Consider the following 16942-nt stretch of genomic DNA (forward strand, 5'->3'; position numbering starts at 1 on the left):
GCTCCATCTGCCGTCGGCTCAGTACAGGCTTTAAACGGCCAGTTACAGGAGCCAATGGAGGTTTATTTTATGATAGGCAAATAAAATGAAAACCTTTACAGGGTAATTTGGTATTAAAATATTGTCATTTGCTTTTAACAGCATCCACTAGTCAGTGGCAAGTGCCAGATATTTTTTGGGGGGGGGGGGGGGGGGGGGTGGGTGGTATACAAAGGATATAGAAAGGATTTGTATAAGGATCTTATACAAAGGATATCACTCAAAATCTATATTTTAGGTGAAAATTTCGGGAGTTGTCCTATATACTGGCATATACGGTACTTCGTGATTGGGCAAGGACTGGGTGAACCAAAGGAAACAAACGAGGAAAGAAATTCAAATAATTCTGGTGTACGTTCCACTCCCTCCTCCATCCTCCTCAGGGGCTGAATATACCTCCATTCAGCCACACACACAAACCTACCTCTGGTTATTTGTAGATGGTCTCCACAAGAACATTATTACAAACAGCAACATTGAGAAAAGAAACCGCCAAAATGCATCTTCTATCCAAAGTTCTCGCCAGTCCTGGGGCACAAAAATAACGACGCAATTACATCACATATTCCAAGTCTTAAAACATTAAGCATTTATAATGACCTACTGCATTTAAATCAGCTCCAATGGTCGGCTTAAAGAATGATTGGGAACTCGACTTGGACATAACATTTTCAGATGAAGATTGGTCCTCCACTCTTCGCCTGATTAATGATTCCTCATTTTGTGCAAGGCTTTGTTTATTACAATTTAAGGTGATACATAGAATACACATGTCCAAACTCAAATTATCCCGTTTTTATGCAGATGTTGATCCATTATGTGAGAAGTATAACATTTTTTTGAAACTTAATTGATTCATGTTTTGGGAGTGCCCCAATATATTTTTCTAAAAATAGTGGTGTTGCCAGAGCTGGTTGCTGGTGCGGAACTGGGTGAGCGGAGACACAGAGTTGATTTGAAGGAAACAACTGCCGGGTCCTATTGCCGGTGCCTCTGGATAGGCTTGTTGGCAGACAGCGTCTTTAAAATCATGCAACCGCGGGGTCCGGCCCCAAATGACTGCGCCAATGCTCAGCAGCAGGCCACAAGGGAAGAGTGGACTGGCACAGGGCACCAGAAATAGGAAGAATACTTCTAGTTGAAGAGAAGCAGGGGAGATGACCCTCACAAGCCTGCGAGCGGCTCAGTGGCTGAGGAATCCACACAGGCTGCGGTTGACTTGTGGTCAGGGGTCCCGCCCGGGCCGCGGCTGCTGGAGAACTAGGTATTGAAACCAGGATTCGAGAGGGTGCTGAGGCAGAAAGGGCCCCTGAAAGGCCTTGGATGCTGAAGCCTTCTTGATTGTGTTGGAGGTTTGGATCTGGAGCTTGGGTTGCCGATGGATCGAACAGGAGTACGTGTGGCTGCTGGAGGCGAATCCGTGGACATTCAGTGTCTCTGAAGGAACTGTCTTTTGCTCGTCTTTCTCTTGTTACTGACACAGACCCTAATAGGTTTCTGGAACACATGACCAGATGGTGTAAGAGCAAATACAATAGAAACATCTAAGAGGCATTTGGACAGAGGGCAACCTTAAGGGCTCAACAGCTGAGGGACCCACTCAGGTGCGGGTGGCTTGTGGCCAGGGGACCCACACGGGCTGTGGGAGACTGGCTCATGGGAACCAGAAATTAGAACCGGGATTCGAGAGGGTGCTGAGGGCAAGAACAGGCAGGGGATAGAGGGCTAAAGACCATATAAAAGAAAATGTAGTTGGTTAGGTTGGCATAATGACATGGGCAGGGTGAGCTGAAACGATGGTTCTTGTCCCATTTTAAATCCCATAATACATCAACCGACATTGCAGCAAACTCTTTCAAGCTTAAAGCTTTTCAAAGGAGACGTGGGCGGTGGGAAGAGCCTGAATGAAAAGCAGTATTACACGACTGATCAGGGTTTATCAAATTCTTTTACGAAGCTGGGTGTTTCAGCCTGGATTCCTGTTGCTGTTTGAGCTTGTCGCTACTGCCAAGAGTTTCAAATGCTTGGGCGACGGATTAGAAGGGAAACTTAGCAGGGCACTAAACCGTTGCCATTTGCAAAGTTGTACTCACCGACTGACAGGTTGCAAGTCTGAAGGTCATTGTAACCCAGATGACAAAAATCACTGAAGCTGAGAAAGGAACATAAACACTTTGTTCAAGAAACACTTCATTTTGCAATAGGGCAGAGCAAGGAAATGACACTGAAAGACAGGATCCACGTCAGGTTCAAGGCGGCACGATTAGGGCAATGCAGCTGCAGCGCCAGAAACCCCGATTCAAATCCTGTGCTGGTTGTAGGTTCTCCCCGTGTCTGCATGGGTTACCTCTGGGGTGCTCCGCTTTCCTCCCACCATTCAAACATGTATCGGGGGGGCTGCAGGTCAATCTGGGTATAATTGGGTGGCATGGGCTCCTCGTGGCCTGAAAGAAACTGCTACCATGCTGTATTAAAATTTAATTTAAAATGACTGGATCTCTCTGGAGAGATTAATGAATTTAAAAAAAAGCTCCCACATTGTATGCGCTCTGTTCCTCCATTCTGACCTTCACCTTTCAAAATGCTGCATTGGTCACACATCTCTTATTCAAGTACGCACGAAGGTCAGCCAAAACCAACCCTCCAAACCTGTGTTCTCGCTCTTCAGGCAGACACAGGCATTCATCTTGCAAGAGAAAGAGCTTCAAAGTTAAATTTAAATTCACGCTGCCCAATCACACCCGAATTAACCGACAACCCTGTACGTTTTGGAAGGTTGGAGCACCCGGAGGAAACCCATGCAGACACGGTGAGAATGTACAAACTCCTTACAGACAGCGCCAGATTCGAACCTGGGCGACTGGTGTTGTAATAGGGGTGCGCTAATCCTGCCGCCTAACCCTTTCCTCTAATTGAGGCTTGGACCCAGAACTGGATCAGAAACTCAGTCATTCTGGTTAGATCTGGACCTTGATTCAGATCTGTCATACCTCGGGACTAGGTGGCACGTCTGTGGCTAACCTAAGTAATGGATCCGTGAATCTACACAAAAATGGACCAAGTTAATGCATGGATGTGCAGTGGACATAGCTCAATGGCGTCAATGGAATTGCTCCCCTATTTCCTACTGGGATGGACTACAAAATAATCATCTTCAGCCTGAAAAAAAGAACAGTAGCTTTTGCAATTCATCAGATCTGATGAGCAAACACATGAATGATTGCTCTCTGTGGCATTTTAGCTTCAGGTATTAAACATAGGAGTTAAGAGGTTAACGAGAACTCAGCCTGGTTATATTATGGACTGTAGCAGCAGCACTGATCAAGACCCAAAAATCTGTGGTCACCCTTTCTAATTCAAAGTTCCTTTCACAAAGTCTGAACTTTTGCAATGTTTCTTTTCTGAACAGGAAAGAGTTGATCTATTGATTTTAATACTCTCATTTAACAAAAATCAATTTCAATTTTGAATGTCTCAATTGTGGTTTGATTTTCCTTGCCCAGTTTGAGCCAAGGTCAGGAGTGTAAACCCTGGCTCACTTTTACCTCTTCCAAACCCGAGGCCTCGTGTGATTGATGACATTATTCTGCTGTTCTGTTGCATGCCATGGATCAATTACGCCATCGGTACAGTGCCAACTGAACCCGTTCACTTTAATCACACTTTTCCAAATAGAAGTTCGGCTTTTACAATAAAAGATAACGCGGCCTGAAAGTAACTCTTGACTATGGAACTGATACGATCAAGAGCAAGAACAAGGATTACAAAGGGAGAAAAGGCATTGCTGAAACTTAACACACATCAATGAACAATGTTCTTTTTGCCCAACCACCACCCACTTAATTCACTCACCAAAAACAGCAAATATCAATGTGTTTGTGAAATGCCGGTACAGCGAGAGCTTCACCAGAGTCCTTCGGAGTTTCAGCTGCTTCATCGTCTGGGATAGGCTAATGAAGATGTTCAGAGGGTCAAGGAAATGACTTGTTTCAAAAAGTAATTAAGAATTTTATTTTGGCTGGGAGGTCCCTCATCAACACCACTTAACTGGACACAGCACATCAAATAATATCTAACACAGTCTGAAAGCAACATTAGGGCAGGCAAACAAAAGCTTGTTCAGTGGGATAGGTTTTTTTTTTACAAAGCATCTTCAAAAGGAGGAAGAGGAAGGTGAGAAAAATTTATAAGAATATAATTCACGTTTAAAATATGGTTCACCTCTTCCACATTATCTGAATCAAGAAAAAACTGAGACAATTTTCAGAATGCCTTTAAGCCCCATTTGATTCTACATTGAACTGCTTAATGGCTCAAGGCCTCAATACAGTAAAATTGACACTTTGCATTTGCACAAGAAATATCTTTTATCGACATTAAAGCACCTTAATGCAAGAGCCAGTCTTACATTATTTGGGATGCAGTGACCAGAAACAAGTCTTTTGAACAATTTAAACCCAGTGCATTTAGAATTAAAAAAGACAGACATTTACATGCACACTGAATGCAAACGAGTCAAACAGCAGTAGGATATCCACCAGCAGAGTGAAGAGTCTAGTATAGCAAGAGGAATGGCAACCAGTAGGACTACGTCATCCTGATTCTAAGCAGAGACAGAGAACAGACAAGACTTGGCAGGGAAATAACATCACAAACATAAGCACACAGCAAGAAAGAATTTCATCTCTTACATTCAGTTACTAACAAGACATCATGAGTTCAATACCCATTTTCACAAGATACACTGGGATCTATTCTGATCCTAACATGAAATAAAATAGTCCTAGCAGTCATTTATTTGAATTTAAGTTTTAAATAGATATGTTTTAAAAGTGGGACAGGCCCTTTTGGCTCACAAGCCCATGCCGCCCAATTACACCCTGCAGACCTACAACCCCACCCCCCCTCCCCACCCTAGTAGGTTTTATTTTGAATGATGGGAGGAAACCGGAGCACCCAAGGAAACCCACACGGATATAGATGAACGTACAAAAACTTACAATTTGGCCAGTGTTTGAAAACAAATTGTTCAAGTTGACTTATTCAATGTCACACTGTGGTGGTTGTAACAGTAATCAATTTATAGAATCCCTCCCCAAACAAAAATGATCAAAAGATAGGGAACTTAGTACAGTAAAAAGCACAAGTGCTGGTACTATGGTACTAAATTTAAACTGATATCACTGCTTGAACAGGTTTTGTATCCTCCAACACACCCCCAAAGTTGGCTGGATTCCACTCCACCTCCCATTTCTCCACCCAGGCCTGCAGCTCATCGGTATCCTACATATTACATTCTTTGACAACCTTCCTCCATACCCAGCCACCTATCAATTTTGGAAACGTACCCACCTTCCTTTTTGTCCATTTTAGCACATTACCCCATGCAAGCTGCTTTCCTGCTTCATCTAGTTTTCAAAATAAAGTGGCACGGTTAGCGTAGCGGTCAGTGCAATGCTGTAACTGCCCCAGCGATCGGAACCAGGGTTCGAATCCCGCACCATCTGCACAGAATTTGTATGTCCTCCCCATGTCTGCGTGGGTTTTCCCCAGGGGCTCTGGTTTCTTTCCACCGTTCAAAACGTTCCCGGGGTTGTAGGTTAATTGAGCGGCAAGGGCCTGCTACCGTGACGCATGTATAAATTAAAAAAATTTTAAAATTAAATTTAACCATCCATTGTAGCTTATTTTTAAGCAGACAAAATTAGGAAAGATTTAAGGTGCTGGAGAAACCATTTTGTTCATAATCATGAATTATACAAACATTAAATAACCCAGAACAATTAATTCAAAGAAACTTCTTAAAATTCTCCAGATGGAAGTAACTCAAGGAAGGGGGAAAATAAAAAGGATATCCACCAAACAATACAGGAGTCTATTAATGCAAGAGAAATCTCACAGATGGTCATGGCTGCCAAATAATGGTCCTAAAGAGGGACACCAAAGTTAATGTAACTAGTAAAATAACCCAAAGGCTTTTTTATATATATGCTAAATACAGTAAAACCCCATGGTATCCAGCACATCTGAAGAATTGGTAGATGCCCGCCCGCTAAGTGAATTCTCCGCTTGCTTGAGATTGCGTGATTGGCAAACTTACGGTGATGTGCCAGATTTTAAACCTGTATTTTTTTTTAACCTATTTATTTTCCACAATTATTTTGCTGGTTGCTCGAGGCTGCCAGCTGTTCAAATTCTGGATAATAAGGGTTTTACTCTAGTTTACTTCTGTTTGTCAAAAGAATTGCATTATGCTGTAACCAAGTGGATCTTGGGATCTCTGCTACCTCAACTCCAAGAGGCAGCAGACAAACCTGCAGATTCTTGCCACAAGGGAGAAAGTAGAACAAAAGAGATGGGGACAACCTCCAGACTGGTGGTGAAGAAGGCGAATGCAATGGAAACATTCATTTCTAGATGAATAGCATACAAGAGCAGGGACGTTGAGACTCTATAAAGCACTGATGAAACCCCACTTGGGAGTACTGTGTACAGTTTTGGGTGCCTATTTGAGAAAGAGATTTAGAGATTTACAAGAATGACAGGGTTTGCATAGGAGGAACATTTGTCAGCTCTTGGACTGTACTTGTCGGAGTACAGAAGGATGAGGGGACCTCAGAGACATTTTGAATGCTGAAGGCCTGGTCCAATTTGAATTGTGACTGTTTCTACAATAAACGCAGCAGGCTGTGTTCCATGGTAGGGGATTCTAAGTCAAGAGGGCACAACTTCAGGATAAAAGGGTCATGAATGTGGAATTGGTTGCTACAGGCTGCTGTGGAAGCGAGGTCGTTGGGTGTATTTTTCAATATAATTTATTTTTTTGTGGGGGATTTAACCATCATGTCGTTGGGTGTATTTAAAGCAGAGATTGACAGGTATTTTATTACTCAGAGCATCAAGGATTATGGGGAGAAAGCATGGGTGGGTGGGTGATTAGAATGGCAATGGGCCTACTTCTGATCCTATATCTTGTGATCCTGTTCTTTGAGGTGGATCAAATGAGATTGTACATCCACTTTTACTGTGCCTCGCACATTGCTTAGACACAACAACAAAATGTCAACATCCTTCACCCTTCACTCACTTTTTAGTTTGCCTTCTCTTTCCCCCCCCCCCCCTTAAAAAGTATTGAAGTGAGCCAACAAATCACTTAGCCACATTGGAGCAATATTGATTTATGGATGGATGGATGGTGGGTATTGCTTGCAATTATTGCTCATCCTTCATTGCAGGTGATAATGAAACGTTATTTTGAACCAGTGTAGAGGTGCTGCCCCAGGATCTAAACCCTAAGATGGGGGAAAACAGCAAATCACTAACAAATCAGAACCCTTGAAATTTTGAAACAAGTTCTACTTGGCAATTCCATGACCTGACTCAGACAGACTATATTTTAAATGGAAAAAGTTGCAAATTCCCAGATGCAAAGGAACCTACCTGGGAGTCCTCGTGCAGGATAGCCTGAAGGCAAACTTGTCAGTTGAGTTGGTGGTGAAGACAAATGCAATGCTAGCATTCATTTCAAGAGGAATAGAATATAAGAGCAGGGATGTGATGTGGAGGCTTTATAAGGGCCTGAAGAGACTTCTCTTGGAGTACAGTATTGTGAGCAGTTTTGGTCTCATTTAAGAAAGGATGTGCAGACATTGGAGAGGGTTCAAAGGAGGTTCCCAAGAATGATTCCAGCAATGAAAGGGTTATTATATGAAGAGCATTTGATGGTTCTTGGCCTGTACTCATTGGAATTTTGGAGAATGGGGGGAGGGGATGTCACTGAAACATTTCAAATGTTGAAAGGCATGGACAGAGTACGTTTCCCATGGTGCGAGAGTCTAGGACAAGAGGGCACAACTTTAGGACTGAAGGCGCTCACATAGAACAGAAACTTCTTCAGCCAGGAGGTGGTAAATCTGCAGAATTTGTCGCCATGGGCTGTTGAGGAGGCCGGGTCATTGGGTACATTTAAGGCAGATATTGATAGGTTCTTGATTAGCCTGGGCATCAAAGGTGACGGAGGAGGACGGGCAGTCGGGGTGAGTGGGAAATGGATCAGCTCATGATTGAATGGCAGGGCAGGCTCTAATGACCTATTTTCTGCTCCTACTTGAGCTTCTTGATGGTGGAAGTGGGGTGTTTTGAGAATTATTAAAGAATCTTTCTGCCATGTGCTTGCACAGGACACTGTAAAGCCAGAAGTTTCATTTATTCCAATGACCCTTCAGCAGACTCCCACAAATATGAACCCAGGGGTTATATCAGTGAACTATACCAATGAATGTGGACACCATTCAACTGGAGAGAGCATCAAAACCCATCTGAATGTGTTTGCACAGGACACTGTAAACCCAGAGGTTTCATTTATTCCAATGACCCTTCATCAGGCTCCCACAATAAGAACCCAGGGTTATATCGGTGAACTATAACAATGAATGTTGACACCATTGAACTGGAGAAAGGATCAAAACCCATCTCAATTCCACCTGCGTTCCATGTTCAATTTTCATTCAGCCCTGGTTGATTCACACGACTGTTGCCTAACTCTAGTACTACAGCCAGTTGTACAGCTGTATTACCACGTCAGCCTTGTACAGCTGTCATCCAACGTGGCTCTTTTCTGGCCTGGATGCCACAGTACTGCACCGTAGTATGATCTGAATGTATTTTCATTTATTAAAGTATCATCGTCGCAGAGTTTTGGCCTGCAAGCCACACACTGGGAGTGATTAACATCGTGAAGTGGAAGATTCACTCAGCATTCTCAGGTGGACATTTGTGGCCATTTCAACAACAGCACAAGGCAGAGAAGTGGGAAATCATCCTGAGCACTGGAGAACGCAGCACAATGGGAACTGGACAGGATGAGCAATCTGGTTGAGAGATTGAGAGGGAGCCATAATTTCATCTGTCTTTCAAGGACTGACTCTGTGCTCAACACAGAAACATGAGCTTGTTTCTTTAAAATGTTGCCTTCATTTTCAAGAACGTTGCAGACAAAAGAATGCAGGAATAGATTGCCTGCCCAGAATCCCAAACATCACGGATAAATTACAATTTGGCTTATGCAGACACGTAACGCAAATTCAGGCTCATTATACGACAAAAATGGACACTTTCACTCCTGTCCCTGATACTTATTAAAAATTCCAGTCACCTCCACAGCTTCTTACCACTGTTACTCTCAGGACTCCCTCTATGGAAGAAAACAGGAAGTACAACACGCCAATGCCAACGACTTGATTTGCAGTGGCTCCTAAACGAGGCCTGTTTAAATGAGAAATTATATTGATTGAATTAATATTTTTTTTTAGCAAGTACACAAGTACAGTGTGCAGATGCAATGAAAGTTTTACTTGCTGCAGCTTTCAGGGACATAAATCGTACCAGAAAGTATAATTAACACACAAGCGGAACAAGAAAAGGAAGTGGGGGAAAAAAAAGTAATAAATATTCACAGCTGGCTGGTAGATGCAAATAAAAATGTGTCAGATAAACAAGAGTCACACAATCTTACAGCGTGGAAACAGGCCCACGCTGCTCTTGCCTAGAAAACGTGACCTCTTGCTTTAGCTCCATTTGCCTACGTTAGGCCGATACCCCTCGAATCCCCTCCCATCATGGTGTTAAATTTTTTAAAAAATGTAGGCACAGATCCACAGTAACAGATCCTTCCAATTACACCCAAATGGACCTACAACCCCCAGTACGTTTCAAACGGTGGGAGGAGCACCCGGAGGAAATCCACACACACACACACACCGGGAGAACGTACAAAATCCTTAATGACAGCGCGGGATTCGAACCCCAGTCCTGATCGCTGGTACTGTAACAGCTTTGCACTAACTGCCAAGATGTACCATGCCACCCTATCCAAGTATTTCCTGCCTCTACTACTTTGCCTTCAGCCTGTTCCATCTGCTGAGTGAAGAACTGTGCCCTCGCATCCTTTCTAAATCCCACCCCCTACTCACGTTATAGTAATGCCCTCTTGTCCTAGATTGTTGTTCACCTTATCTGGGTCCCAGATGATTTTATAGACCTCAACAAGATTCCCTCTCAACCTCCTATGCTCTAAGCAAAACAGGGCTAGTTTCTCCAGTCTCGTGACACGGTTGGCGTAGTGGTTTGCACAACGCCTTTACGGCACCAGCGATTGGGACTGGACCGGGTTTAGAATCCTGTGCCTTAAGGATTTTGCACGTTCTCCCCGTGACTGTGTGGGTTTTTCTTCAGGTGCTCCAGTTTCCTCCCACCGTTCAAAACATACTGGGGACGTGGGTGCAATTGGGTGGCACGGGCTCATGGGCCGGAAGGACCTGTTACCGAGCTGGGTGCCAAAATAAAAATTTAATGACCAGGTACTGTGTTTCCCACTGATGCTGATCAAGGCAAAGCAGTAGCCAGGAGAGATTTTTTTAAATTTTTACTTTCACCATACAGGACAGACACCTTGACAGACATTTAATTTTTCATTAAATGTCAACAGTACTGAGCATCTTCAGCATGGCAGGGGACTGCCAGATTCGATGACGCTCTTGATTCTTGGAATTGAACCTGCAACCTTGTGACTCAAGAGGCAAAAATGTAACCAGCAGGTCATGGCCTGATACTGGTCTCACTCTATCAGTGAAGAGGGCACACAAAACCTTTGAGGATCCCTACCACTCTGCACACATACTGATATCCACAGGCAGTGAGAATGCTGAATGACCAAAGTAGGGGAGAGGCTGTATATGTCCTGAATATGTGCTGTGCCTGGTTGTGTTTCTGTGTGTTTTGCACTGAGGACCGGAGAATGGGGTTTCATCGAGTTGTACTTGTGCAATTGAATTTATTCAATGTCATTCAAAGCTCCCAATAAGAGGAACCCCACTTACTGGACCAAGCCAATTTTAACACCTTCACTTTCCCTGACAAGATGTCAATTTGCCAGAGAAGATTGTAAGTTTAAATTTTAAAGTCTTATTTTCCCCCTCATATTTCCACACTGCATTTAGACGTAAACTTAGACGCAAGTACAGCACTTCTGGCTTACAAATCCGAGCCGCCCAATTAATGGCTTTGGACAGCAGGAGGAGACCGGAGCAAACCTACGCAGACACGGCGAGAACGTGCAAACTCCTTACAGACAGTGCCAAATTCAAACCTGGGTCACTGGCGCTGTAACAGCCTGGTGCTAACCACTACACTAAGCCCTGAGGAGGCCCTTATGACGACTGCAACAATGCTGGCTCAGATCAATCCTATCGGAGCAACCTCTTTACTTTCACAAGTCCATCAAACTCACCATGGTCCCTTTGTTACCCATCCACACCAGAGGCAGTTTATAACTAATCAAGCTACTCTGCATTTCTTTAAGATGTGGAAGCACCAGGGGAAATTAAAGCAGTCACAGGAATAATTTTCAAATTCCACACAGGCAACACCTGAGCTGATTTCCTGAAGGTACGAGGGGCCAGCAATACTCGCTGTATCATTCAAATACCCAGAACCATCCCTGGGCTGCTTGGCTCCAGTCCACACTCTCAGGCAAGGCACTGAAATTGCTACTGAAAGCATCTTACTTGACAATTCCGTAACCGAGTGCAGCGATAATGACCAGGACCCGAGCCAAGGTGCGTTTCACAGCCGACACCAACTCTGCAAAAACTACTGCTCCGTGAACTACAAACGAAAAGGAGGATTGAATTTGTCATTAAAAAAGCACAGTATGCACAAACCCCCTCTTGTGCCCCCATTTCATCATGTACTCAGGGGGATTGTGTTTTTAAAAAGTATTAATCACAGGACAAAGAAGATCTAAAAATCAAAAACAATTTAAAAAGTTATGTTTTTCCCTTGCTTCCGAGCAGTTATGGGCTTGTGATGGGAGATGGACCGAATTGGCAAATAGCTGCAGTGATTCAACCCTCTGACGTCATTTGAACCACAGTTCAATCACAAATCAAAGCATCTGATTTTATCTTTCCTTCGGTCCAGAGTCAACCACATTTCAAAGTTCAGATTTATTGTCAGAGTACATACACGACATCACATACAGCCCTGAGATTCTTTTTCATGCAGGCAAGGCTATTACAAGCTCCTGTTTTGGAAAAATGGGATTATCACTGTTGGTATAGACAGGAGGAACTGAATGGTCACAGTTAACATTTAACTGTTAACTCAAGCACCATCATGAGTGACAGGCCAACAATTCGATACATTGGAAGAACCGAGGGAAGGTTTGTCAGTTTGTTCCAAATTCAATACATTTGCAAAGACAGTGATTTTGCAAGGGAGAACCATTCTGACTGGTGAAGAGAAAGCCGTGTTGTGAAGCAGCTACTGTGACCAGCCATTTTTGTGGAAGTCAGGGTGGATTGACCTATGGCAGGAGGGTCTTTTGCGAAGTAAAGTATTTCATTTTGATTGTGACCAACAGTGATGGTTGATGGTTACTTGGAGAGACCACTTCATTTTAAGTGTGATTAACAGTAAAAATACTTGGAGAAGCTGGTGCCAGGAGGTTCATGGAGGCTGCCCAGTTTGAGTCTTATCCACAAAAGGACCAAGAGTGTTATGACCACAGCTCATGTGGATGGACGTTTCTTCAAAGGCAACACAAGGAGAATTCATGAGTCTGTCGCAGCCACAACTCCCGTCGTCCCATCAATTCCTCATTAATTCTGGGTATCAAATGTCAAAGGCCTACACTTCAACACTGAATTTAGAAGACTGAACTTTGAAGTATCTTTCCAGATTTTGGCCTGGACTAATAGTTTGGGAATATCACACACACGCCAGTACACCTGCACGTAGTTGGGAATAGACTTAGTGTTAAAAGTTAAGACTATAATTTAAGAGTTAGAAATAAAATGAGTGTTTTAAAACACCACCTGGCTCATTGTCTATTACTGCTGGTTTATGCACAGATTGGAACAAGGCAGTAGTAGTACTAATTGATAGTCCTTATCATGGAGGACTACTCCCACCCCCGCACACAGCATCTTCCGGCTGCTCCCGTCGGGGAAGAGATCCAGGAGGATCAGAGCCAGCACCGCCAGGCTGAGGAACAGCTTCTTCCCACGGGCAGCGAGAACGCTGAACCACCCAAGGAACTGCTCGCACTGACCATCTCAGACTCTCATCGCCATGAGAGAATATTTATTTATTTGAATATATGAATGTCCTGAATATGTATTGTGTGTGACGTCTGGTTGTGCGTTAACACTGTTTCATCAGGTGGTACTTGTGCAATAAGATAATAACCTTGACTTGCAAAAAAAACTGTCCTCAGCAATGCAAACAAACTGACTGTGCAATAAAGAAAAAAATATTCAGTAAAATAAATAATGTGCAAAATACATGTCTTTCAAGGAGTTCCTGATTTCCTGTCAATATCAGGAAATTGGGCACATTGGAGATAATAAGAGATCTTTATGGGTTTAGCAGCGAGAATTGGCGTCTTATCAAAGGCTACAAATGTACAAGAGGAGTCTAATCTTCCCCTCGCCTGAACCTACAAACATATAATCAAGTCAATGAGCAGGAGCCTTGGTTGCCCGACCCCCTGCCCCCACTCCCAAACCATACCAAAAAAAAAATAATCACCAGATTAGCTTGTATAATCGTGTACCTGACACACCCATCCGTGAGAGACTTTGGAATTCTGCAAAGAAGACTGCTTTTTCCAACATTCCTAGCAGGATGACCCCTCCAATCCAGAACTGAATCCGGAGCAAATCCTTCCAGTAATAGGCTGAAAGGAGGAGCCAAACCACACTGTAGATCACGTAGATGACACACATTGCCAAGTAAAACTGTAGAAAGAAAGACAGCAATTTAGTGTGCATGACTCTAAACAGAGATAGGTCTCGGTGACCATAGGAGGTAAAGATATATTGCTGATGTTTCAGGCCTGAACCCTTCTGCAAGGAACCAGCATTGTGATTTTTCCAAGATATTTTCTTATTGGATTACTGACTATCTTGTTTTTCTACTTGCAGCTTGTATGTCATCTTTCTCAGTTGGTAAAAAGGGTTCTGACCAAACTGATAACTGACCATTTCTCTCATGGATGCTCCTGGCCCACTGAGCCCATCCGGCCTCTCATTTCTCCCTCCTAGGTTCTAGCACCTGCAGTTCCTGTGTTGATCTCAATTTTTAAATGTGTTTGTGGGGAGGGGGTTAAAAATCACTGCTTTAATCGTACCTATTTGACTTGTTATGTGCAAATTATTAACCAACTGCTCACAAGACACGGACAAAACTTACGTTCATTAGTGACCATTGCGAAGCAGATATGAATCCGTAAGGTCCCACCATTTCCACTTCTACTGCAAAGAGACAAAGGATAGCAATCAATACAGAAACCAAGGTTGATATAACTACATATGTTGAGGCCATGCGCAACATCGTGGGCTAAAGGGCCAGCACTGTAATGTCCCAAATAGCCAGTCACTCACTGAGCACTATTTTCACTTGTTCTCAAAGTTTCAAGCAAATATTATTGAGCTACACGATAGAATACAGTTTATGGAGTGTGAGGTATCAACTGATTTAATTTTTTAAAAATCAAGATATCTCAGCCAGCCACTTTAGTCATCACGTCTGAAAAATTGAAGTTGCCATTGTAACAGATGGACGACGTCACTACCACTAGCTCTAAAATAGAATGGAACCTCACAGAGCCCCGCACAAAGGCAGACTTCCACGCAACCCAAAGGTGGAATGCAAAAGGAAGGCCCTCGATGCCCTGATATCGCCATTTCGCATTGCCTCAGCTGGCTGCAGCAAAGACACAAGTGACATTTTGAGCAAGCCGGAAATCCAAAAAGGCAAATTGTTTCCTGTATCCAACCACACCTCAATGCTGTGTCATTAAGTTTGGGGGTGGGGGTGGTGGAGAGGAACAACAGGAGCACACTCCAGTTGTTGCTAATACAGTACTTCATAGATTTAGTCCCAAGGATCTTTTACAATCAAAAAACACACTTAATAACCTTCACATATAGGTATGCGCCACTTAATGTCCTCAATACTTTCCGTGAAATTAACAGGTATGCACTGCTTAACGGCCTTGATACATTCTGCGATGTGTACTTTTGAGTGAACACCATATTGTATACTTAGCAAAGTTATATAGGATATTGTAGCGTACCTGTAAACTTTTTATTTGTAAGTAAGGATCAGTGTGGGAAACTGATACAGTGATGTGGGGAGAGAGAGCAGAGCAGTGGTATCAGTGTGGAGACCGACACGGAGCTGTGGGGAGAGAGCAGGGCAGTGGGATCAGCGTGGAGACCGACACGGAGCTGTGGGGAGAGAGCAGGGCAGTGGGATCAGTGTGGAGACTGACACAGAGCTGTGGGGAGAGGGGCAGTGGGATCAGGGTTGGTTTACAATATGCAATTTCCTTTAACTAGCAATCACTTTTTTTAAATTGCTGCAAACTTGCTGAATGGATGTTAAGTGATGCATTCTGGTGTATTTATTTTTAAAATGTAGACATACAGCAGGATCTTTCAGCCCATGTGCCGTGCCACCCAATTGACCTACAACCCCTTATGTTTTGAAGGGTGGGAGGAAACTGGAACACCTAGAGGAGATCCACGCGGACAATGGGGAAAACATACAATCTCCTTATGGATAGAACCAGATTTGAACTCCAGTTGCTGGCAATATAACGATACTGCTCCTTTAACATTAGGCAATAAGAGTACATTAAATGGTCAAAAGTGGCACCTTGATATTACCCCATTTGCACTCTTCTCTGTTCCAAGCTCTTAGGAGACTTAGCCAAAATAAAAAAGCCCCCAGTTTTGCAACCTATTGATTATGCTTCATTCCACTTTCCTAGTTTTAGCTCAATAAAAGATTTAAAAAAAAACTGTTGTGTCCAAGCACAACTTTTGTTGAAGGTTGTGAAGGACTACTGGGGTTCAGGGAAAAAAAAAAGGTTTAAATGATTTCCTCCATTCAAGCCCAGTCAACCGTAGGCCACTTGCTGCCTTGTAAGGAAATTTTCTTTACTGTTCTACTGAGAACCTACAAACTAGATTCCAGTTTGTGTTTTCAGGGCCAACCACTGGCTTTTTGACCTCGATGATGAAAAGGTATGGTGCATCCTCCCAGGTCATTGCCACCGAGTCCTGTATAACCTGCCAACGAGAAAGACATTCAACACTTAATCAAGTGCCAGCAGGCTTTTTAAAAAACATTTAAAGTTCACCTATTTCACTATAAATTCATAGAATCCTGCCATATGTAGAATATTTTTGAATCACAGTTGCTACAAACCAAAAGGCGACAGGCCAAAATAGTGGAACTGCTGGAGTTGCTGTAATGGCTAAAGTGCGAAGGGTGTGGACCAGGGAATGGAGACAGAGCGCTGCTCCAAGTAGTTCATTGCTGGCACCTCTGTACAGGCGTTAGAGGAGCTGATGGTGCATTTAAACTAAAATCCTGCAACTGCAGGTCTGGGCTGAAGACGGCAGTGCCTGTGCTTGCCAGCGGCCATGAGGGGTTGCAGACTCAGGGGAGCAGCAGACCAGCACAGGGTCCCGGAAATGGGGAGAATGCCCACCCCGCCCCGTTGAGGAGGAGAAGCAGAGGAGACAACCCTACATGACGGTGACCACAGAAGCAACCCACAGCTGAGAGACTCACGCAGGTTGTGGACGACTTGTGGCTGGGGTCCGGCACTGGACGCAGGCTACTGGAGACTGACTCATGGGAACCAGGCATTGGAGCTGGAATTCGAGTGGGTGCCGAGGGTTCCTGAAGGGCCATGGGTGCTGAAGGTTTATTGATCACGTTGGAGGTTTACACCTGGAGCACAGGTTGCGAATGGATTGAACGGAGTTCGGTGTAACAGCAGAGGCTGCAGGAGGGGAATCTATCGACTCTCAGTGTCTCTGAAGGG

General features: G+C 43.8%; 1 protein-coding gene across 6 annotated transcripts in view; it reads right to left on the reverse strand.

Moving 5' to 3' along the window:
- The window catches only part of LOC138748253 (transmembrane protein 87A), a 54744-nt gene that overhangs the window by 23572 nt on the left and 14230 nt on the right, over positions 1-16942 (reverse strand). For 3 of the 6 annotated variants that reach the window (XR_011347904.1, XR_011347905.1, XM_069908096.1), the window contains exons 8-16: positions 16070-16178; positions 14293-14354; positions 13655-13838; positions 11604-11703; positions 9210-9303; positions 5893-5966; positions 3892-3998; positions 2133-2191; positions 464-567 (exon numbers count right to left, since the gene is read on the reverse strand). Coding sequence is in view for 3 of the 6 variants with exons in the window: in XM_069908096.1 (XP_069764197.1) it covers positions 464-567; positions 2133-2191; positions 3892-3998; positions 5893-5966; positions 9210-9303; positions 11604-11703; positions 13655-13838; positions 14293-14354; positions 16070-16178 (893 nt within the window). In the remaining 3 variants the exon portion in view is untranslated. Of the gene's footprint in view, positions 1-463; positions 568-610; positions 1537-2132; positions 2192-3891; positions 3999-4571; positions 4643-5892; positions 5967-9209; positions 9304-11603; positions 11704-13654; positions 13839-14292; positions 14355-16069; positions 16179-16942 lie in introns of those variants that run through there. The other 3 variants (XM_069908097.1, XM_069908098.1, XR_011347906.1) reach the window with 3 other exon arrangements.

This window comes from Narcine bancroftii, chromosome 13, assembly GCF_036971445.1.
Source record: "Narcine bancroftii isolate sNarBan1 chromosome 13, sNarBan1.hap1, whole genome shotgun sequence".
Taxonomy (NCBI): Eukaryota; Metazoa; Chordata; class Chondrichthyes; order Torpediniformes; family Narcinidae; genus Narcine; species Narcine bancroftii.